This window comes from Neoarius graeffei, chromosome 9 (genome assembly GCF_027579695.1).
Source record: "Neoarius graeffei isolate fNeoGra1 chromosome 9, fNeoGra1.pri, whole genome shotgun sequence".
NCBI classification, from domain to species: domain Eukaryota; kingdom Metazoa; phylum Chordata; class Actinopteri; order Siluriformes; family Ariidae; genus Neoarius; species Neoarius graeffei.
This window is the reverse complement of record NC_083577.1, coordinates 61,663,247-61,688,710: the sequence shown is the minus strand read 5'-3', so window position 1 is coordinate 61,688,710 and position 25,464 is coordinate 61,663,247. Positions and strand designations below refer to the sequence as shown.

Sequence of the window (25,464 nt, the reverse complement as noted above, 5' to 3'; positions counted from 1 at the left end):
CGGGTTCATCCTTGGGAGCAATTTCCAAATACCTGAAGGTACTACGTTCATCTGTACAAACAATAGTATGCAAGTTTAAATGCCATGGGCCCCATGCAGCTGTCATACTACTCAGGAAAGAGACACATTCTGTCTCTTAGAGATGAATGTACTCTGGCACAAAAAGTGCGCCTCAGTCATAGAACGATAGCTAAGGATCTTGTGAATATGCTGGAGGAAACTGGTAGACAAGTATCTATGTCCACAGTAAAACAAGTCCTATATCAACATTACCTGAAAGGCTGCTCAGCCAGGAAGAAGCCCTTGCTCCAAAACTGCCATTAAAAAAAACAAACAAAAAAAACATTAGTTTGCATGTGCACATAAGGATAAGGATCTTAATTTTTGAGAAATGTCCATGAAGCATGGAGGTGGCAGCATCATGTTGTGGGGATGCATTGCTGGAGGAGGGACTGGTGCACGTCAAAAAATAGATCATATCATGAGGAAGGATGATGTGAAAATATTATATGGATATGCTATATTGATACAACATCTCAAAACATCAAGTTAAAGCTCAGTTTTAAATAGATCTTTCAAAGTAATCTGACCACATCCTTCAAAGTTGTAGCAAAATGACACAAGGACAAAGAAGTCAAGGTATTAGAGTGGCCATCCATAAAGCCCTGACCTTAATCTGATAGAAATTTTGTGGGCAGAACTCAGAAAGCATGTACAAGCAAGAAGGCCTGCAAACCTGACACAGTTACACCAGTCCTCTTTGGAGGAATGGGCCAAGATTCCAGCAGATTGTTTGGCTAAGGTGTATGTAAACTTCTGACTTCAACTGTAGGAAGAAAAACAAATCCAGGCTGGAAAAGCAAAATGCAGGGTCAAACATTCAAGGAAAATTATAAGGTGAACTTTAAATTAGACATGGCACTGATCCGATATCAATATTGGGCAGATACCAGCAAAAATGGTGGATTTGATATTGCAGAAAAAAAGAATGAAATTGGAAAAGACTGCGCTGCAAAAAATGATATCTTAGCAAGTGAAAATATCTTGAAAATAGTTGAAACGATCTAGCATTTCCTATTAGAAGAATACAAGACACCAATTCTGAGATTATTAAACCTAGTTCTAGATTGCAACCAATTTATTCCAAGATATTTTGTCAAGTAAAAATATCTGTCCATGCAGCAAGAAAATTTCACTAGTATTAAGTAATTTTCTCCTCAAATTCAGTTTTCAATTTTTTGCAGTGTGGAATTGAATTTGGGAAATATTTTGGTGGAACTGGGTATGTTTACATATAATCTATCCACTTATTGCGCACTCTGACAACTCTACTACTAGGCTATCAGCTCATATACCGCGAGTAGAGAAAAACAAAATGGCGGCACGTGTTGCCATTGCTGAACCAACCGAGGACGAAATAAAAACACTACTTGAAAACAAAACCCAAAAAATAAAAAGCAACAAAATATGGAATGAAACTATTTGAGGGTAAGAATGAATCTTTTTTATTTTTCAAGAATTATAATTAATATCCATCCATCCATCCATTATCTGTAGCCGCTTATCCTGTTCTACAGGATTGCAGGCAAGCTGGAGCCTATCCCAGCTGACTATGGGTGAGAGGCAGGGTACACCCTGGACAAGTCGCCAGGTCATCACAGGGCTGACACATAGACACAGACAACCATTCACACTCACATTCACACCTACAGTCAATTTAGAGCCACCAATTAGCCTAAAGCCTCGGTCACAACCGGCTGTACGTGCTCCTACAGCCGGTCTACGTGCAAGAAACGCACGGAGGGCGCGTGTGTGACGTGCTGATTTTCGAGCCATAGACTGGCTGCAGAGGTTCTTTGTCATGTCAAACAAACTCTACGGGCACTTACGTTTTTTTCAGGTTGCAAGACAAACTTACAGGCAACGTGCGTCTTTCTCCACGAACAAAAAAAACGCAGCGATTTGGGAAACGCCAAAAATCGCACGGCCAAAAAATCGTACGTCCGGTTGTGACCTAGGCTTAACCTGCATGTCTTTGGACTGTGGGGAAAACTGGAGCACCCGGATGAAACCCACGTAGACACGGGGAGAACATGCAAACTCCACACAGAAAGGCCCTCACCGGCCGCTGGGCTCGAATCCAGGACTTTCTTGCTGTGAGACGACAGTGCTAACCACTACACCACCGTGCTGCCATATCTAGAGTCACCTAGCTAAACCTAGAATCATGTAGGTAAATCTAGGATCACATAGGTATATCTAGAGTCACCTAGGTAAACCTAGGATCGCGTAGGATCTCACCAACCGCAGGGCTCGAACCCAGGACCTTCTTGCTGTGAGGCAACAGTGCTAACCAACTGCACCACCGTGCCACTTATTCTTATTATTATAGTGTTTTTCATAGATTGCTACTGTTATTTCATTGGTTTGTTTACATTCTAAGCAGAAATGATTTTGTCAGAAATTTTGTATCAAGTTTTTATTTATTGAATTTATAAAAAAAGGATGCTCTGTTTCTCAAAATCCAGTGAATGTGGAGCGAATAAAACAGTTATTGCACTCAATCTCGTTGTACATGGCTTATAGCCAATTCAGTGCTATGCGCCTCGTCGGCTATCGGCTCCTATCCGACTCGATTTTGTGGAATAACTGTTTTAAAAAAATTACATATCTCATAAGAAAGTGCTTCTTACGTGCTTCATTTTAAACGATCATTTTAAAACGTAGATTTTTTTTCCTTTAAAAGTTACTATCATAAGATAATAGGAATCAATAAAAGTTACTAACCAGTAAGAAACCAGTAAGGAGGAAGTATGACGAAAAATACATAAAACTGGGATTCATTTGGAGCGGGACAGAGGAGCTGCCCAGGCCGCAGTGTGTTGTATGCGGGGACGTTCTGAGCAATGAGTCCATGAAACCATCGCATCTCAAACGGCATCTTACAACCAAACACACAGCACTAAAGGACAAACCAATGGATTTTTTTTTACGAAAACATGATGAACTGAAGCAGTCCAAGTCCACCATTCTGTCCTATGGTACACCTGTAGCCAAAGCACAGGAAGCTTCATATCGTGCCAGCCTCCTGATCGCCAGAGCCGGTAAGCCGCACACAATCGGGGAACTGCTGTGTTTGCCATTAGCCAAAGAGATGACACGTATCATGTGTGGAGAGAAAGCTGCCAGAGAGTTAAACTTTTATGTGCAATTAATTTTATTTGATTCATTATTTAAGGACAGTGTTTTATATTTATTTAAAAATATATTTAAACACAGTGTTACTGTTCAAAGTACTGTGTGTAATGTTACAGTGGCCAACAATATTAAATATACTTGTTAAATAAACCCTCCGCCTTGTTTTTAATGAATACTTAGACCTACTACGCTACTGTATTTTAATGTTGGTCATTATGGTGGTACTTGGAGAGCCAAGTATTTTCTGAGGTGGTACTTGGTGAAAAAAGTTTGAGAACCACTGCTATAGAACATCGAGTGCTTTAATGATTGGAGGAAATTAGGATCATACACTGAATGTATGGTCTGACACGGTCTTGAAAATCAGTGTGGAGGTCTGTCAGACATCTTTTTTTTTTTTAATACATTTTTCTTGCTATTTAAATGGAAAATGTAAACAAATTAAAATAGTCTTGGTTATGTTGTGTGTACACTGCAAAAAATGGCCTTTCAAAAATAAGAAATAAAAGATTAAAACAAAGCATATTTGCTTGAATCAGGTGAAAAAAATCTGCCAATGGAACTAGCCAAATTTGACTTGGTAAGAGTTCTTAAAGTAAAATGAAAAATCTAACCTGTTTTTCGATGAAATAATTCCAAAATAAGATTGGGGAACTTCTTATGCGAGATCTGATTAACTCAAAATAATCAAAATAGTTCTTATAACAAGATCGTACTTCTTACATTTAGTCATTCAAGTCATTTTTATTTATTTCATTTTAAGGGTATTTCACTTAAATTCATGACAAAGTCTTAGCAGTAAAAACTGAATTTAAGATAAATATACTAATATTAGGATTATTAAATTCTACAACTAAGCATTGCTAGCTTAAAAGATTCTCCTTTTGTGATCTGTAATTAGTAAAATACTCTAGATATGAGACCAGAGGCTATCTTGAATCAAGTTGACGACACGTGTAGCATTGCAACAAGTTTTTTTTTTTTTTTTCCCCATTTCAACATTCAAACATTAAAACATCTCTTAAGATTCCACTTCCCCAGGACCTCAGGCACCAAAAAAAAAAAAGAAAGAAAAAATAAAAAGTCTACGCATTTTGACTTGCAGTGCTTACACAACGCCAAAGCAACAGTGCAGTGTACGAGGGGTTTACAAGATCAGGCACAAAAAAAAACCACTGAACTTAACTCACAGCATTCCCAAAAGACCTCACTAAAACGCCCTCCACTCACTCATAGCCTTTTTGAAGGCACTTGTCTGGTCTAGAGTATGTACAGCATCTAGAAGGACCTCGCTCTGAATGACTGAGAAAACAGTCGCAGTAAACTTAGGATTTGAAAGGTGACCCAAATGTCTACGCATTTTGACTTACAGTGCTTACACAACGCCAAAGCAACAATGCATTTTGGGGGCACTGACTATTTGTTTGTTTTTTTGTTTGGTGCCTGATCTTGTAAACCCCTTATACACATTAAAAAAACCCTCACGAATGGGTGGGAAAAAAACAAACCACTGAACTTGTCCTCCACTCACTCATAGCCTTTTTGAAGGCACTTGTCTGGTCTAGAGTGTGTACAGCATCTAGAAGGATCTCAATCGTAAAGTTCATTTATTCCCAAAACAAGCATACTTTGGGGTTTTTTCTTGAAACAAGATGAACCGCATTTGACAAATGTCCAAAATGTACTTACTTGTTTTGAAAAAAACTTGTTTAATTTTCAAAGGTGCTCCAAATAAGACTTTTTCAAGACATTTTGTCTATACAAGATTTTCAAGATGGACTGTCTAAAAACTAGCCTTTCTAGCTAAATGAGGTTTTGCTTGTTGGGCAGTTATGTCTTATAATAAGGGTGGCTAGACGTTTTGACTTGAAAATAGACAAATAAACTTCCTAAGATTTTTATTTTTTGCAGTGTATTAGATGGAAACATCACTGCAAATCAATACAAAGTTCTTCAGTTACGCTGATCATCTCTATCCGATGATGAAACATTTCTATCTTGATGGGAGTGGGCCCGTCCAGGCTGACTCCACCGCCACGCACAGGATTCACTGAAGGGTAAAGGATTAGGCACCGGCACTGCATTGGTGGAAAAGGGCTATGAGTGTGACAATGATCATATTTTGAAATACCTATGGGAGATTTTAGTGCAGTGTGTTAGACAACGCTCTCCACCAAAATCCTCATCAAAACAGGGAACATCTTTTGGATGAACAGTGAGTTCATTACTCCAGTCATGTTCCAGAGATTTGTAGAAGCCATGCTAAGGAGCATTGAAGCTGTTCTGCTGGCTTGTGGTGGCCAAAAACCTTACGTTTCACATTTTTTTTGTCTTTGGTCACGTCACCTCTCTGTAGTTTTGGGGCCGAAATCGATCCGTTTTGTGTCGACTGTGTTGTACGCATAATAACAACATACATCTTATTTGTGTGATTTTTGTATTTGGTGTTTTAGTTACCTTTGGACTTGTCACCTCTTGCAACTCCTATTGTACGAAACAAAATTGAGGAACATGCACCTCTGGAATCCCATCGAGACAGCCCTCTGCCCCATCCCGAATCTACAACCAGTGATGACAAGGTGAGAATTGGTTTAGGTAATTGTATTATGTCTTGAATATTTACAGTTGCTCATCATTGAATGTCGCACCTCTGATTTATTTAGTTACGTTTCTATATGTAGTGCAGAATCCTGTGGGTATAGTGCATAAACCTAATTTCAGGTTTGTAAACGTAGCCTCCAAAGTCAAATAAACACTATCCCGAGAGGGTCTGTACTCCAATTTATCTTCCTGCCAGCTTGCAGAATACATCTTTTCGTGTTGTCTAACATTATCTCAGCTGGCCAGCTGTCTTTAGATATAAGGTTCAGGTAGTCAGTTTTACTGTAGTAGTCTGTGTCTTCTTTCCTGTATAAAGGGCATGGAATATAATTATAAAGGACTGAAATAGCACTTTTTTTTTTTTGAATGGTTGATGCACCTTCGGTTTCATATGATATTTTCAGGAGGTTTCTTTGCAGCCGACCTCACTGCCTACGTCCACTATAGTCCGTCCTGCCTCCCTCCAAGTCCCCAATGTACTTCTGGCCAGTACTGATGCTAGTGTTGTTATTCAGCAAGCCCTTCCATCTCCAACATCTAGTTCTGTTATAACTCAAGTCCCATCCTCTAATAGGCCAATAGTGTAAGTAGCTCCAAAATGTTACTTATTACTTAAGAACCTTTAATTTTCACGTCACAGCTTTTTTTCCTACTTTTTTTTTTTTTTTTAAACATCAGCAGCTTTTTATTTGAGTCATCTATTATTTAAAGTTGCTGATACTTATGTTTGCAGCTGGCAAGATTTTTCTGAGTTGCTCTGTCACCAGTATCACCAACATTCTCATTTTAATTTGCTTTAAAAACCTTAAAATCACAAATACAGCCAGATCCAGTAGTACTGTGCAAAAGTCTTAGCCACCCTATTTTTTGTACAAATAATATAGATTTTTAGAAAATCTATATAGGAAAAAACTTTATAGATTTTTTTATAGATATAGATTTTTATTTCATGAATTCTACATCATCGAGTCAGTACAAAAACATTTTACATAGCTTTCCAAGCATAAAATTAAATGTTAAAGAAAAATGTTTTGTATTCGTGTCCGTAAAGAATATGTACTTATTGACTGACTGAGTGGGAGGGCCGGATGGGAAAATATTTGGTTCGAGGTCATGCCGTATGGACCGAATGCAGCGCTCGGTCTGTACAAATGACCAAGAGCCAAATATTTTCCCATCCGGCCTGACCTGACTCGGTCAATAAGCATTTTATCATATGACCTTTTTTTAGCTAACATACACAGTGGAAAACAATGGAAAAACGGTGTGCGGATGTTTATCTTACTGTTGTTGTTGTTGTTGTGGCCATGGTAGCTTTGAATACTTCACGAAAAGAAAGACTTGCCCCGTGTCCGAAATCACTCCCTACTCACTATATAGTGCAGGGATGAGAGTTTTCCGCTTTTTCTGAGGAAAAAAACAACCTTTTTATATTATGCCAAATCCGTTGAGAAATTTTTTTTTTTAATTAATTTCGGGGGGTTGGGGTATGTTCCTTCATGCTGTTCAAACTTAACTCCAACGATGTTTACACATTATTTGTAAGTCGCCATCTTTAGTCTCGTTTAATCTCGTTGAATGTGATGTAAAATTCGTGTTATCTACATTGTTATTGGTCAAAGCATTGATGTCGAGACCATAATAGCCAATCAGAACAGTTTTTACAAAGATACCCACATCCGTTTTCTTTTATCAAAACACACATGTTCGTGAGCTGCATATTAAAAATACGCTCCTCTAATCGGCGTGTTTTCTCAAGATGCCGAATACTAGTGGCAAGCGAGATGAAGCGAAGGTACGTGAAATTGATGCTGGTATAAAAAACAAGTTTAGCAAAGCAAAAGGAAAGCAAGAGAGGTGTGTGAGAGAGAGCAGAAGAGAGCTGGGTTAGAGCATGTACAGTAAAAACACAGGAGGAGCTGGCTAATGAAAGAAAAAGGAAAAAAGAGAGGACTGATGAGCTTTTGGCTTTGGCCAAGAAGCTGAAGAAAAGAATTCTAAATGATAAAATGAAAATTTGTTTTAAAAATAACTGGGAACTGTAAACAACTTAACTGTAAAAAGTGTGAATAGACATTTTCCTTTTGAAGAAAACATACAAGTGATGTGGACAATAAGATAAAGACAGTCCCCATAAAATATGCATTTGTTTGATTCAATACATTGAATATATGATAATTTGAATTATAGCTGACAGTGTTGATAACTGTATAACTTTAAAGTTTAAACAGACATTGTGAAGAAATCATATACAAGTAATGTGGACATTAGGAAACCGTCAGTCTCCATAAGATATGAATGCTTTTATTTAATTCAATATATTGAATATATGAAAATTTGAATTATTAATGGAACTGTAAATAACTATGGATTTTAATGGACATTTTTTTAGAAAAACAAGTGATGTTGACAATGAATAATAACCAGTCCCAATAAAATGTAGATATTATTTTGAATTAATGCAATACACATATTGATTTTGATACATATTGTTCTGTATAATAGTGTTTTTCTTTCAATAAGTATGAAAATAGGCATCAGGTGTTTTCATTAACTGCAGCTCAGATTGCAGGAAATAGGGTGTGTAAGGTCTCATTTAAAAAAAAAAAATTTCACGGGGGGTGTCCCCCCGATCCCCCTTACTACTTCGGGCACCTTCGGCCCCCTCGGGACGTTTTACAGATTTTCTGCTTTTTTCTTCAGGACCCACTGCTGTCCGAAGGTATAGTGAGCATTATTACACCCTGTATAGTGCACTCAAAGTATCCCACAATGCATCACGAAAAGTAGTGTACAACCGATGGTCACTAACCAAAGCAATATATCCCATCATGCATTGCGGTCGCGCTGAAAGAAATCAAATCAAAAGCCTCAAATTTGATTTAATAAAAGGCAGCGGCAAAGAAGAAAGTATTCAGCCTTGATTTAAAAAAACTGAAAGATGCAGCAGACACAAAGTACCTTTGTATTGATTAATGTAGGAAACGCACTCAGTATAATATGTATTTATCACAAAAATACATGCCTGTATTTATTATTTTGAAAACCCACCAGCCGACTGATCTGGCACGTTTTAATTGTGCAACAGTAATGACGTAAATACCAGCGCGACGGAGTCGTGTCCAAAAGTGTTTTTTCATTTTACCAATGAGCTCACTATATAGTCCTCTATATAGTAATTCCCTATATAGCGAGTAGGGAGTATTGAACGAGTGAGCGATTTCAGACACAGGGAAAGTGTCAGGTTCATAGTCTAAATTTCCTTTTTTCTTCGCTTGTAGATAGAAACCAGTTTGAAGCTGTCTAGCTGCTTAGAGGGGATGACTTGCGTCTCTTTCTTCCTTAACTTCAGCAAGAAATCTTTTGAAAACGTTCATGTCGTACTTGGTTGTTTTTTGTTTGTTTTTTATAAACAGTGTCGTCTTGTTGTTGTCCTTGTATAAACAAGGGAATTTCTTCACTCAAAAGTGCCTCTTTCTTTTTTCATTTTCTTCGACAATTTCAGCTTGTTCAATTAGGTCTATATCTGATAATTCATCTGGATCATAAAGTTCACTTTCACTGCGCTCAGCTGTGTCGCACATTTTTCAGAGTAACTATTCAGAGCAAAATGAAAACAGCGGAAGCGAGGGAAACGGATCCGGAGCCGCATACGGGTTTTTCCGGACCGGATTCAAAAATCCATATCTACCTAGTCACGTGACTTTTCCCAACGGTTTTATTACGAGTGTGCACACGGGTCCATATGGGTCATATGATAAAGCAGCATATTATATAAGACACACTTTTCAGACAAAAAACATAGTGAAGGCTGCTGCGTTTTGCTGCCAAATTAAGAAGCAAGTCTGACGGTGAAAGTGTCCAGAAGAATTGTGGCTGGTTCTGCAAGATGCTCAGTAAAACTACTATTTCTTTAAAGCAAAGGGTCGTCTCACACCAAATATTAACTCTGTTTCATTAATTACTGTTCACTGCTCTTTATAGCCGAGCTCCTGTGTGGGCCAAAGGCCTGCGCGAGCGGAGCCCCATAGGCATAGTGTGTGGATATATAAAGAAACCCATCGAGTTGTTTTCTGATGGTTTCAGTCCTGTGCGTGCGTGCCTGCCACCACAGGAAACCCAACAACTAGTGAAGTGAGTAGTGAAGCAGAGTAGTAGTCGGGACAGTATAGTAGTGAGTAACTTGTTGCTGTTGCCGCCTGACGTTTTGTACAACGTAAGGAAATAGTATAGTAACTATAACGATAAAGAAATAAAACAAAAGAGGCTGGCTATGATGTCTGAAAATTCTACAACCCAGAAACAGATGGGAGCTCCTCTTTTAGGCAGTGCCTACACTACCGTTCAAAAGTTTGGGGTCACTTTGAAATTTCCTTATTTTTGAAAGAAAAGCACTGTTCTTTTCAATGAAGATCACTTTAAACTAATCAGAAATCCACTCTATACATTGCTAATGTGGTAAATGACTATTCTAGCTGCAAATGTGTGGTTTTTGGTGCAATATCTCCATAGGTGTATAGAGGCCCATTTCCAGCAACTCTCACTCCAGTGTTCTAATGGTACAGTGTGTTTGCTCATTGCCTCAGAAGGCTAATGGATGATTAGAAAACCCTTGTACAATCATGTTAGCACAGCTGAAAACAGTTGAGCTCTTTAGAGAAGCTATAAAACTGACCTTCCTTTGAGCAGATTGAGTTTCTGGAGCATCACATTTATGGGGTCGATCAAATGCTCAAAACGGCCAGAAAAATGTCTTGACTATATTTTCTATTCATTTTACAACTTATGGTGGTAAATAAAAGTGTGACTTTTCATGGAAAACACAAAATTGTCTGGGTGACCCCAAACTTTTGAACGGTAGTGTAAATTTATATATTAGCATTTGTTAACGTGAAAACGTTTAATTTCATCACTTTTGAAGGCATCTTTGCTCTACAGTATTTCTTTGCATGTGCCTAAGACTTTTGCACAGTACTGTCTGTGTGTGTATATATTTCCTTTATATACTGAGACACATCTGTATTTCATGTTAAATTGCAACAGTAAGATAATATGCCTATATTTATGGTATTATTCTGCACATCTGCCTCTCTGCTCTGTCTTCAGTCCTGTATCTGGCACATTCCCAGTGATTCTACAGCTGCCAAATGGACAGACCATGCCCGTCGCCATCCCAGCCACCATCGCCAGCTCTAGCGTACACATCCCCACTGCCATACCTGTACGTTTGAACAGTTTTTATTTCTTTGATACCAGATATGTTTATTCCTTCACCAGATGTATTAACAACATATTCTCAACGAGATTCAAGTTTGTCCAATTAAGAGTAGTCACACTGCAAAACTTAAACGCATGTAATCCATCTGCCATTCCTGGGGGTATTACTGCACCGAGTGGGAATGCTTCCTGTAAAATTTCTTTAGAACTTTGAAAAGGAAATTGTGTTAGAACTACTTTTTATTTTTTTACTACATTTCCTAAGCATATGCAACCTGTTTATGTACATCCAGAGCTTTCCGAGGACCGTTCGTTCTCTCGCCGGGCGATTAAACATTTGAAAGTGACTCCCTTCCGAGCAAGTGGCGCAGTGTACTCATATCGTGAGTGACGTTGGAGTGATTTGTCAGTGGCACGTTTCAGCGTGGCACAGAGGACAGGCCGGTATTTATTATTCCGATACCGCCTGTGTAGCACGGAGAGAGAGAATGAGAGAACTAATGGGCCTTAGAAAAGGGCAGTTGTATGTCACGGCAATAAAATGAGAGAGGGAGGAAGAGAAAAAGACACAGCGAGAGGACACTTCAACCATAATGGGCTCTGTGACATGTTCGCTGTCCTTGTATGGGCTGCGAGGAGTCGGATCAAAGCTGGATGATATGCATATTCACGCTCCTATCTCCATGCGTGGAAGGATGTTGTAATGGGGTGGGTGTTGGGAGGACAAACAAGCCCTGATCATAATATATGCGGGATGGTGAAGTGTCTGCACATGTTTTCTGTGTATGTCCTTCTGCTCCACCTTCTCTCTCTCTCCCGTGCTGTGTGGGTGTGCGTTACGTTAGTCGAGATGAGGACTTGGTCGCTACATCTTTCTGTAGCTGTGCCACCTGCAAATACCAGGCAGTCAGCCTAATGAGTGTGAGCTATGGGGTTAGCTTGTGTGCATGCTGCTCACTTTGTGTGTGGGTGTGTCTTTTGTTTGAGACACTAAGCAGCTCGGAGTGTAAAACATCTTCAGAGAAACTAATTATGTCCATTTATCTCCTTTCCCCCTGTTATCCACATGTGTTCTGTCGTAGCTGGTAAGACCAGTCACCGTAGTGCCTAACGTTCCCGGGATCCCCGGCCCCTCCTCTCCACAACCCGTCCAGTCAGAAGCAAAGATGGTAATTCCCTTTTTATACTCATTTAGATATTTACTTGCAGGTTTGATCTCATGTTTTCCTTCAATCTTTACACAGAAGGGCATCATAATTTTTTTTTAAGCAATCAAAGCGAATATAAAATAATTAAGGCCTCTTGTGTGACAATTATCTGTGCTTGCTTTCATTACCTCGAAATGTACTTCCTTTATTGAAGCACTAGAGGGCACCACTTAAAGTTGTCTGTGTTGTAGACAAAGAAGGTTCTACTGTATGGATGTCATTGTGTTGCTAGGAAATTTAGAACGTAATAATTACTGGGTGAGTTATTGATGAATACATTTTGACTGTGATGTATTTGGAGATGGAATAGCTTTTTTTTTCATTCTTGGTTATTTAAATCGATGTTGAATTTTACCACAGCGTACTTCTGACATTAGTAAGAGAAAATAACTCTATAGACTGAGTGAATACTAATGTCGCGGTAGATATGTTTGTTCTCTGGGACACGGACACAGAGGTGTGATCTCGTGTTTGCGACAGTGTATTGTTACGTACACAGAGTGTATGCGTGTGTAGGGAGGATACACGCAGGCCTGTGGTGTCGTGATGAAGAAGTGTTGATCACTCTGCTGTAAGTGTTCACAGCATGCTGCTCCTCCACATATTAGCATGTAAAGTCGCTCTAGGGGACAAAAGGGCGAGGGGTGCAGGGATAGAGGCCTGTCTGTCGCAGGGGTGTACAGGGATGTGTCTGTGTGTGTGTTTGAGATGACAAACGCACATACAGCGCTGTGCTCAGCAGGTTGTCATCAGGGGCAACTGGAGTGGGGAGGGAAGTTGGCATGCACTCAGAAAGGCATATTTCTGTACCTCACCCTGCATGGAACCTTGTGTTCAGCAGAATCCAACCTGACCCGGTACACAATCTGTATTCTCTCTCTCTCTCTCTCTCTCTCTCTCTCTCTCTCTCTCTCTCTCTCACACACACACACACACAACACGCATGTGCATACAGCGGCTTGAAACATCAGGACATGAATTTGCTCTTTCAATGCTGTTACCTAACACACACACACACACGACCTAATGAGCTCACATCATGAAAACAGGCTGCCCCTCCTCCTGCCATCCACCCCTCCATCCCTTTATCCCTCTCTTTTTCTCTTCTCCTCCCCAGACACAGACACGGCACTTTACAAGGACTGATGATGCTGCAAAGACCACAATAATGATAATTAACTTGCTGAATTTAGAAGATTATGCTGTTAATTAGTTGAAAAATAAAGATAAGTAATATAGTAGCAGATGGTTGGATAACACCCCAGAGATGGAGGGTTATTGCACTGATGAGGTTCCTGTGGCAGATATGAAATATGATTCTCTCTCTCTCTCTCTCTCTCTCTCTCTCTCTCTCTCTCTCTCTCTCGCTTTCCATCTCTTTCTCTCTTTCTTTCCAGGGAGTTCTGGAGGGTTGTTATACTATAAACTAATTTGCTAGATAGATAGGTCTGGCAGAGGTAGCTGTTAAAAGAATGTCCCCCTCTTGTTTTTCCATGTTAATGAATCTCTCTTTTCTCTCTTAGCCCTCAGTTGCCTTGTTCACCTGCTGTGGATGCATTTGTTACCTGATGCCTTTGACTTCTTTTTTTTTTTTTGCACCATTGTTGCTTTTTTCCTCTTCTTTTTCACTTTGGATCTGTGATGTATATCGTACTTTGCCGGCGAGCGGCCATATGAAGGTGGACGCAGTTCAGTATGGCTGGATGCTTCGAGCGTGTGTGGATGTCATTCAGTGTGTGAGAGTTGACATTATTGTTAGGCAGCTGTGGGGAATGTGACAGGCTCAGTGGGAGGCAGAGTTAGGAAAGGGGTGCTTAGCGCTGAGGTCGCTATGCTATCTGAGCTACGGCTCGCCCGGGAGAGAAAGATTTCCCTGACAGGAGAGAATCACAGCCGTCTCGGGGGAATAGGAAATTAGCTACGACAGCTATTACTCCTCTGGAACAGGATGCAGGGAAGCATCTGTTTTTAGTGGTGATGAATATGTTGTTTTAATCCTTGCCTCCCGCTTTCTCTGGAAGTTAATTACTCTAATCTCCTGTACCTGCCTCTCTCTAATGCGGTTTAGCTCTCTGACTTATGAGAGGGGCTGTTGGAGGAGCAGTTTTGCCAAAAGAAAATGAAAGCTTGTACAGTAGAAACACAAGGAACATTTTGCTTCTTCTATAAGTTGCTGGAGAAGGTAGATAAATGAATAAGCTATTAAGTCGCACTTAAGCTTGCTGCTTAATTAGACATCTGACCACAGGTCATTCTTGCATGGCAGCTAAAATCCAGGGTCTTGTTCTGAACACGGTTTATCTGTGTGAAGGTGAGAGAAAGCTTTGCAGAGACTTGCATTACATTACATTGCAGGCATTTAGCAGATGCTCATATCCAGAACGACGTACAACAAGTGCAAAAGTCAGGTACAAGAAGTGCTGAACTTCTAGACAAGAAAGTTCTCGTGCCAAATGAACAAGTGACAGAATAACACAGAGTGTAATATTCTGTTGAAATAACAACAATCAGCAAACAGAGTTATTAAAGGATATGGGACATGGATTTTTACCTGGGCATAATTATGTATAAAGGACATAAGAAATGGCATCTAAATCACTGCAGGGCGTCAAAAATGTGAAAATCATCACATTATTCAAGTTTTTCTATACATCAGCGTAAAACAAGGATTCGTTAATGAGCTAGGTGGTCACGTGACCCGTGACGTCACAAAAACTTTCCAAGGAGCCAGCGCTTGGGAATCTAATGTAAACAGGTTACCGAAATGGACACCATCGACAGTGACATTCCCGATGTTTCACAGAGATGTGAAGGTAGACCCTATCAATTCGAACCGATAGCTGGAAATTCACATGAACATGGATCTTGTCTTTACTCTGACGGGTCAGATGATTCTGAGAGTGAGAGTTCATTCAGCCCTCATGAAACTGAAAGCGGTCGGCTGGATAACATCCTGGTAAGTTAAAAACAATTCTGCTCAAAGGCTAATGATCTGTTGAAAGAAGTATTATTTTTGTATCATACATTGAAAGTTCATCACAGATCTAGCTAAAGTCCGTTGCAAGCTAGTTTTTTTTTTGCTGATATTTTTCGAGATTGATTGAGATACAATGCTTCCAGAGTCCGAGATGAAAACATTCAAAATGGTGAAATGAGTCAGAATTAATGTAATCAATAATTGATACACCCAAAATTATAATACTAATCCTTACCTCGGCTTTCAGTCACTTAGCGCAGAGGTCTTCAACAGGGGGGTTGCGAAATCGCACCGGATCACTCATATCAACAAAAATATTCCTGCCCTGTCCCCTGGCCTCCGTGCAGGGATGCAAACAGCGCGCCTTTCGGCGGATGCTGCCTTTTTCATGGCTGAATCGCACAGATCCGATTTAAAAAAAAAAATAAAAATAGCGATGTTGGTTCATGGAGCATGAGGCATGAAGTGTAAGGATGAGAGAGAGGCGGTTTGGGTCGGGAAGCTGCGCACATTTGTGCAGCCTGGCGCAGGTGTGCGCGGCTTCCCGATTTGAACTGTTTTTTTTTCTCATACTTATGCTTCCTGTTTCATGTTTCATGAATTAATATCGCTCAGCACCTGAGTATTAATGTTGAAAGAATCCTCAGTGAAATGGTCCGAATACAGTTTGTGGGAAACAGTAGGTGCAAAGTTTTTTTTCAACAGGTGTTCTGTAAAGTTGTCCTACCAAGCCTACTGCGCATGCGCGAAGCCTACTGCGCATGCGCAGGTGAGCCCACACTTTCCTCAGCTTCGGGTCCTTGGGGAATGCAAAAAAACTTACTCCAGGGCATTTCCCATTGGAATTATTGCAACCATAAGCAGCACAATACACCATGATGTCCAATGTACTTTAAAGACTATAAAAACAATTTTCTTGTCATCCACTTCTCCATTCATCTACCCGCTTGTGCTGTGCCCGAAAGTTTTTGTGACGTATGATCACGTGACAGCGGCTCTTCCGGTTGCAAAAAATGCATATCGGAAGTCGAGCAGAAATGCCATATAATCATCACGAATATAACGATTTTGCTGAATTTAATAGATGATTTTGTATTTGTTGATGCAATTAATTCATATTTTTAATGGAAAGAAACTGATATAGCGTGCTTTTATGTTTCATGTCCCATATCCTTTAAGGCTACGGTGACACTAGAGCTCGCGATGCTTTGCAATGGGTTAGCGATAACGATAAAGCGTTTTGGTGGCGATGCTTCCCCAAGCTTCTGGGAATATTCCCAGATCCATCTGCGACGATTCGCCACATAGTTTGCCGATAAAAACAAAGCCACTAAATTTCGATGCATGCACTCACGAGGCGGAGACGCAACAAAAAACAACTCACGAAGCTTGGATTGGGTTCACAGTGCATCGCAGGATTGGTGGCGATGCTTCTAATCGTCAAGTATTTGCAAATCCATCGCAAGCTGTAGTGTGACCAGGGCCTTACTTCATACCTGTGTGCGAGGTCACAAAAGTACAAAAATTCTTTATTTAAGTAGAAGTACAGATACTGATGTTTAAAAATACTCTGATAAAAGTAGAAGTACTGACTCAACTTTTTTATTCCAGTAAAAGTACTAAAGTTCAGGCTCTGAAATGTACTCAAAGTAAAAATTAGCCCTTTGAAGGACAATTCTACTGACTGTTTCTGTGCAAAGCTAATGGAACCTCACGTAATAATATAATATAATCAGCAGAGGGGAGCATGTGCTCACAGAAAGATCCAAACCCACGCATTCTTAAATTAATTATTAAATAATACTGTATACAGTGGGGCAAAAAAGCATGTAGTCAGCCACCAATTGTGCAAGTTCTCCCACTTAAAAAGATGAGAGAGGCCTGTAATTTTCATCATAGGTATACCTCAACTATGAGAGACAGAATGGGGGGAAACGATCCAGGAAATCACATTGTAGGATTTTTAATGAATTAATTGGTAAATTCCTCAGTAAAATAAGTATTTGGTCACCTACAAACAAGCAAGATTTCTGGCTCTCACAGACCTGTAACTTCTTCTTTAAGAGGCTCCTCTGTCCTCCACTCGTTACCTGTATTAATGGCACCTGTTTGAACTCGTTATCAGTATAAAAGACACCTGTCCACAACCTCAAACAGTCACACTCCAAACTCCACTATGGCCAAGACCAAAGAGCTGTCAAAGGACACCAGAAACAAAATTGTAGACCTGCACCAGGCTGGGAAGACTGAATCTGCAATAGGTAAGCAGCTTGGTGTGAAGAAATCAACTGTGGGAGCAATTATTAGAAAATGGAAGACATACAAGACCACTGATGATCTCCCTCGATCTGGGGCTCCACGCAAGATCTCACCCCGTGGGGTCAAAATGATCACAAGAACGGTGAGCAAAAATCCCAGAACCACACGGGGGGACCTAGTGAATGACCTGCAGAGAGCTGGGACCAAAGTAACAAAGGCTACCATCAGTAACACACTACGCTGCCAGGGACTCAAATCCTGCAGTGCCAGACGTGTCCCCCTGCTTAAGCCAGTACATGTCCAGGCCCGTCTGAAGTTTGCTAGAGAGCATTTGGATGATCCAGAAGAGGATTGGGAGAATGTCATATGGTCAGATGAAACCAAAATAGAACTTTTTGGTAAAAACTCAACTTGTCGTGTTTGGAGGAGAAAGAATGCTGAGTTGCATCCAAAGAACACCATACCTACTGTGAAGCATGGGGGTGGAAACATCATGCTTTGGGGCTGTTTTCCTGCAAAGAGACCAGGACGACTGATCCGTGTAAAGGAAAGAATGAATGGGGCCATGTATCGTGAGATTTTGAGTGAAAACCTCCTTCCATCAGCAAGGGCATTGAAGATGAAACGTGGATGGGTCTTTCAGCATGACAGTGATCCCAAACACACCGCCCGGGCAACGAAGGAGTGGCTTCGTAAGAAGCATTTCAAGGTCCTGGAGTGGTCTAGCCAGTCTCCAGATCTCAACCCCATAGAAAATCTTTGGAGGGAGTTGAAAGTCCGTGTTGCCCAGCGACAGCCCCAAAACATCACTGCTCTAGAGGAGATCTGCATGGAGGAATGGGCCAAAATACCAGCAACAGTGTGTGAAAACCTTGTGAAGACTTACAGAAAACATTTGACCTCTGTCATTGCCAACAAAGGGTATATAACAAAGTATTGAGATGAACTTTTGTTATTGACCAAATACTTATTTTCCACCATAATTTGCAAATAAATTCTTTAAAAATCAGACAATGTGATTTTCTGGATTTTTTTTTCTCATTTTGTCTCTCATAGTTGAAGTGTACCTATGATGAAAATTACAGGCCTCTCTCATCTTTTTAAGTAGGAGAACTTGCACAATTGGTCTCATCTCATTATCTCTAGCCGCTTTATCCTTCTACAGGGTCACAGGCAAGCTGGAGCCTATCCCAGCTGACTACGGGCGAAAGGCGGGGTACACCCTGGACAAGTCGCCAGGTCATCACAGGGCTGACACATAGACACAGACAACCATTCACACTCACATTCACACCTACGGTCAATTTAGAGTCACCAGTTAACCTAACCTGCATGTCTTTGGACTGTGGGGGAAACCGGAGCACCCGGAGGAAGCCCACGCGGACACGGGGAGAACATGCAAACTCCACACAGAAAGGCCCTCGCCGGCCACGGGGCTCGAACCCAGGACCTTCTTGCTGTGAGGCGACAGCGCTAACCACTACACCACCGTGCCGCCTGCACAATTGGTGACTGACTAAATACTTTTTTGCCCCACTGTATATGGTGTGCCACTGCAAATATTTTAATTGACAAGTGCTTTGTAATAAATAAATAATCCACTTGCACATGCAGTCAATTTGCCAGCAGCTTGCTATGCTAGCTATACAGCGGGCTAACTGACAGCATGGCTGTATGGAATGGTAACTTTTACTATAACTATCCTTTCCTTACTAGCTGCTCCATTCCATGTTTGCTCATAAATTATTCAAAGAGTTTGAAGGGCATACATCACATGCAGCTAAAGCATTAGGTCTTTAAATCGAACAGTTTGGAATATTTGCACAAAAACTTGACATTTTAAACGTTCAAAGAAAAGCATTCGCTTCACTTTGCTGAATTTGAATTCGGATCACGTTTGATTCAGGATCAGGGTTGCCGGATTGGGTTGGTGTAAGAGTTTCATCTTTTCTGTGTGTTTATCGTCTCATCCGTTTAAAGTGCTGATGACACGAACATGACTCTATGCAATTTCTTAAATAAACTATACAACATGGCAAATATGTTAGATTTCTGTTATAATTACGTGAAAAGAAGCTGTTGTTACGCGAATATCCAACTTTTAATTGCACAGCGCAAGAAAACTGGGTCTGTGGCTCGCGGCCATGTTGTGACGTCAGCGGAAGAACACGCTGCGGTTCACTGGCTGTTCTACTCTGGTTCTACTCAATGGAAATGGCGCATGAAAATGCCGGTGAACACTCTAGTGCTAGCTCTTCCTCTTCTGGGAGTCTAGAATTGTGTTGATCTCTTCCGAATAGAATCTATGATAGCCTACCCTCTTTACCCTTTGCCTCTCGTTGCTAGGCGGCAGTTACATGAAAGCCACAAGCTTTCACAAGCAAATACATGACTGATATCACGCCGACTTTATGATTACATTTATGATTATCATGTAGAATCTATAGCTCTACGTACCTTTATGTCGTTTCACAACACATGTTCTGACAGGAGGACTGTCTTTGGATCCGGCATAGCTACTAGTAGACACACTCTGGAATACTGGCAGTGTTGCCAGATTGGGAGGTTTCCCGCCCAGTTGGGCGGTTTCAAGTGCATTTTGGTGGGTTTTGAACATATTTTGGGCTGGAAAACTTCAGCAGTATCTGGCAACAGATACTGCTGACATTTTCCAGCCCAAAATATGTTCAAAACCCACCAAAATGCACTTGAAACCGCCCAACTGGGCGGGAAACCTCCCAATCTGGCAACACTGTGTAGGCACTGCTGATGGTAGCAGCACACGTTTGTGCTGAACTGAACACCCAAGAGATTCTTTTAAGCTGGGAAGGGTGTCAAAACAATCCAAATCGAAGTGTTCAGAGCACAGGACGGATGTTGGTGAGGGCTCCCACTTGTCACGAGTGCGCCTGACTTGCTTCACCCACTTCGCATGCAGCTCGGGATCTCTGGGAAACTTGAATAAACTTACCCCATCCTTGTGGGTTTTGGAGCAAAAGCCGGCAACACAACGCGAAGGCATAATAACTAATATATATAAAAAATGTATAATAATGTATAATAAAAATACTAATAATGATAAACTGAACACCTGTCGCATCAACAACAAACTGGTAAGTTAGGAGGAAGGTTCTTTCGCTGACGTCATATAGCTCCTCCTCCTCCTTCGTCTCCTGGGTGCTGCAGCCTTGTCAAATTTGCCCAAATAGCCGCGTTTATCATCATAACTTGTAAAATAGGCACCTTCGTGAATTACTATATGGATCATCGGGAATTACTTTTTATGTTATAAAACATCACCAAAGATGTCAAAAACGTGTCATCAGCACTTTAAGTTGAAATAGGCCTTAATGTTGGGAAGGTGAGCAATGTAACAATTTCAGAAAATAAATACACAAGTAAAGTACAGATACGTGAAAACCCTACTTAAGTACGGAAAGGAAGTATTTGTACTTTGTTACTTTGCACCTCTGTCTGTGTGAAAGCTGAATAATTGTATGCAGAATTGGATTATTTATGAATGTAAGAATCACGGATTCAATCTGAGTTGGGTCCAAAATACTGGGTTCAAGAAGAGTTTGATTTCGTTATTCAAGCTGAAAACAAATTAAACTTTTAGCTATTTGGGGAAAAAAAATCACATTAATTGAAATCATTGGCTTTGTTTTTTTTAATATTTCTTTATAGTTCTTTCAAAAAGTAATAAATATATACCCTTAAAACTCTAAACTATATAAACTAGCTTTTTTTTTTTTAAAACAATGAAATAAAAATGATTCTTGGTTCTGGGGCAGCATGGTGGTGTAGTGGTTAGCACTGTCACCTCACAGCAAAGCAAGAAGGTCCTGGGTTCGAGCCCAGCGGCCAGCGAGGGCCTTTCTGTGTGGAGTTTGCATGTTCTCCCCGTGTCTGCGTGGGTTTCCTCCGGGTGCTCCGGTTTCCCCCACAGTCCAAAGACATGCAGGTTAGGTTAACTGGTGACTCTAAATTGACTGTAGGTGTGAATGTGAGTGTGAATTGTTGTTTGTCTCTATGTGTCAGCCCTGTGATAACCTGGCGACTTGTCCAGGGTGTACCCCGCCTCTCGCTCATAGTCAGCTGGGATAGGCTCCAGCTTGCCTGCAACCCTGTAGAACAGGATAAAGCGGCTAGAGATAATGGATGGATGGATCTTGGTTCTGGAGCTCACTGACATTGTTGATCTCAAAGCGGGTTTGTTCCAGTTTAAATGAGTTTCGATGTGTTTATAACCCATGATATTGCAACCTATTATGGACCTGTAGGTTGGTGTCCTCGCCATTTCTGACTCTCCTGTTTTTCTTTCTTGTCATCTCGCATCTCGAAGCAGAAGCTGAAGGCAGCTCTCAGTCAGCAGCTTCCTCAGGTAACCAACGGAGACACAGAGCAAAGCCAGGCCTCTAGCCAGACTCCGCCCCCAGTCCCTCAACCTGTCCCACCACCAGTCGCGCCACCAGCTGAGGAGACACGTCCACAATCACTACAACAACCAGCAACGTCAACCACAGAAACACCCGTGCGTAGTAGTTTTGCATGTGTATACTGGGGGTCTCAGGGAGACGGCTAACCTGTCCCCAAGACTAGTCTTACAAAGGTGTTTGCGTATACACATACATTTGTATTAAGCTTTTAATTAGTAATTAAACATCAGCTCATTTGTCTCCCTGAAGCCGAAATTTTGCTTTGCATTCCTATTTTATACAAACTGCAAGAAAAGTCAGATTATGATTTAATTTAATTTTTATTGGTTGTTTTAAAGTACATAATCTGTATTTTTATACTTGTTGGTATAATCTTTAAATTGTGGAAAACTCTTGTATAAATAAAAAAGTACTATGATTATTTTTACTTGTGCATGGCAGTGAGGTTCATTTGTGCATATTGGTGTGTGATTATAGGCGTCGCCAGCCCCGCCCACTCAGCACACACCCAGTACAGGTGGACGGCGGCGCCGGTCAACCAATGAAGACCCAGATGAGAAAAGACGGAAGTTTCTGGAGAGGAACAGAGCAGCAGCTTCGCGCTGCAGACAGAAGAGGAAAGTGTGGGTGCAGAGTCTGGAGAAAAAAGCAGAAGACCTGAGCTCTATGAACGGACAGCTACAGGTACACCTTACACACCTTACAGTCAGAGGCTGCTAGACCTACTCGCACATCGCAGTGGTACGGTTAGAGCAGGGGTCACCAAACTTTTTTCTCTGGGGGCCACATTGTCGTTCCTGACTGTGATGGGGGCCGGGGTCGGGTCAGCTATATCACATAGACTTGTATGACCCAAACAAATATGACCACCAGCAGGCCTCATTGTATAGTAGAGATTACTAGCCTGGCACGGCCATCCCCACTACTATATCCATACTACTAGATCAACACTTAATTCCTGGCACATATTTGTTTATCTTTACTAGTTGTTTGCAAAAGTAGTAATTGAGTCTTCACACTTTGTTTTAATTTGAAATACCACTGATATTCCATTCATTTATTTTCTAATAAAAATAATATCAAAGCTGTCAAGGTAAGAAACATCTGCCTAGTTGAGGTGATTGACACTGGCAAAGATGAGTGGAAAATTATAAATTGTAGGTAGGCCTGCTGATATTATTAATAATATAAATAATAATTGTATGCAGCACTTAATAAAGGTCAAATAAATAGGCCTATAAAATAAATACATTTTAAAAAACAGTGAAATTATAATAATATGAGCAACAGATCAATAGATCACAGCAGTTGTGCTGTGTCCTGCACGTCATTGCTCTCATCCATGGCCAAAGCAAAAAACTCGAATTCTGATGCTTTCTCATTCAGCTGGTCATACACGTTGTCCCCCAAATCTTCGGTTCACCTGGTCATAGTAGGTGCGGAGAGACTCACCGCATTGAGCGCATCCTTCTTGTCGGGACACACCTCCACAGCCACAGCAAGCATGCATACTTTAACAAAGTCCCCATCAGTAAGCGGCTTTCCATGGGTAGCTAGTAGGTGAGCTACCTTATAGCTAGCTCGGACAGCAGCCTGGTTGATCTGGGTTTGGTGAAGGAATACATTCTGTTGTGCAGCCAGTCCGCATTTCATCCTCCGAATCCTGTCTTCTCTTGTTTGCCCTCGCAAACTAGCATACTCTTTGTGGCGGGTTTCATAGTGACGACGCAGATTATATTCTTTGAAAACCAGCACACTTTCTTTACATACAAGATAAACTGCACGGTCCTTACACTGAACGAAAAAATAATCGGTGGTCCACTGTTCTTTAAAAACTCTGCACTCTCTGTCAGCTTTTCGCTGACCGCTAGCCATTTTGCTGTCCTGAACACTGACAGTTCTCTGCGCATGCGCTGCCTGTCAATGCTTGATCGCGAGCATATGACGAAAATTCGGAAAATATGAAAAGTTCATTTTATAACTAAATATCAATTTTAATTGATAAAATCAACAAAATACAAGATGCAGACGTTATTATTTGCCAAAAAGCAATTTAAAAAAATAGGCCATGACCACTTTTGGGGATTGCCTCATAGGGCCGGTTCAAGTGATGGGGGGGCAGAGGGGCTGGGGGGCTGGTCAAAGGGGGGTGGCGGGCCGGATCTGGCCCGCGGGCCGTAGTTTGGTGACCCCTGGGTTAGAGAATAGCGAAGTCCACAGATGTTTTACTGTAGGTGAATCCAAGTAAAATAGATAGAACTGTCCTGTTAACACAGCAGTGGTAAATAAATCATATTTTGCTTATTGAGTCATGTTGAATTCTTTCAACCACTACCAGTGTAGAAAATAATCTCACGGTGTATCACAATATTTAGATTTGCTAAGGCTTGCAGCAGTAAACACTGGAGTCTTATACTGAATTATATTTATTCATACAAAGGGTTTATCAAATATTTACCAAAAAAAAAACAGTAGTCAAGAGAGAATTTACGTAGGTGAATTAGGATTTGGGGTTAGGGTTGGGTAATCTAGTGATATGTTTAATTTCTTTGTTGCAACTGAATCCTTCGTGGTGAAGTGGTGGACTTGAAAGCAGAATGTCCCGAGTTTGATTCCCAGCAAGGACAGTGAAAAGTGTGTGGGGGGGAGCAAATTAAATTGAACAGACAGACAGAAAGACAAATACATAAGTGTAATTCTGCATAGAGAGGTATAAGAGGATAGACGATATAAAGAGGATAGAGTGAGTGAGAAACGAGGGGGAAAGGTGACAAGAGAGTGGTTGTCGAAGCATTCTCATTCTTTTATGAACCCCCTGAAAAATCCCTGTAAAGAATGTTGACCTGAGTCACGTAGGTGAATCTAGAGTCCATCCATCCATTATCTGTAGCCACTTATCCTGTTCAGGGTCGCAGGCAAGCTGGAGCCTATCCCAGCTGACTATGGGCGAAAGGCGGGGTACACCCTGGACAAGTCGCCAGGTCATCACAGGGCTGACACAGAGACAAACAACCATTCACATTCACACCTACGGTCAATTTAGAGTCACCAGTTAACCTAACCTTCATGTCTTTGGACTGTGGGGGAAACCGGAGCACCCGGAGGAAACCCACGCGGACACGGGGAGAACATGCAAACTCCGCACAGAAAGGCCCTCGCCGGCTGCTGGGCTCAAACCCAGAACCTTCTTGCTATGAGGCAACAGTGCTAACCACTACACCACTGTGCTCCCATATCTAGAGTCACGTAGGTATATCTAGAGTCACGTAGGTATATCTAGAGTCACGTAGGTATATCTAGAGTCACGTAGGTATATCTAGAGTCACGTAGGTAAATCTAGAGTCACGTAGGTAAATCTAGAGTCACGTAGGTATATCTGGAGTCACGTAGGTAAATCTAGAATCATGTAGGTATATCTAGAGTCACGTAGGTATATCTAGAGTCACGTAGGTAAATCTAGAATCATGTAGGTCAATCTAGGGTCACCTAGCCAAATCTAGAATCGTGTAGGTAAATCTAGGATCATGTAGGTATATCTAGAGTCACCTAATTAAATCTAGGATCA

General features: G+C 41.0%; 1 protein-coding gene across 1 annotated transcript in view; it reads left to right on the top strand.

The window, feature by feature from the left end:
- atf2 (activating transcription factor 2) overlaps positions 1 to 25,464 on the top strand; it is a 58,252-nt gene that overhangs the window by 15,800 nt on the left and 16,988 nt on the right. The window contains exons 5-10 of the mRNA XM_060930037.1: positions 5,652 to 5,777; positions 6,204 to 6,382; positions 10,906 to 11,020; positions 12,099 to 12,185; positions 21,809 to 21,994; positions 22,377 to 22,583. Coding sequence (XP_060786020.1) covers positions 5,652 to 5,777; positions 6,204 to 6,382; positions 10,906 to 11,020; positions 12,099 to 12,185; positions 21,809 to 21,994; positions 22,377 to 22,583 — 900 coding nt within the window. The remainder of the gene's footprint in view (positions 1 to 5,651; positions 5,778 to 6,203; positions 6,383 to 10,905; positions 11,021 to 12,098; positions 12,186 to 21,808; positions 21,995 to 22,376; positions 22,584 to 25,464) is intronic.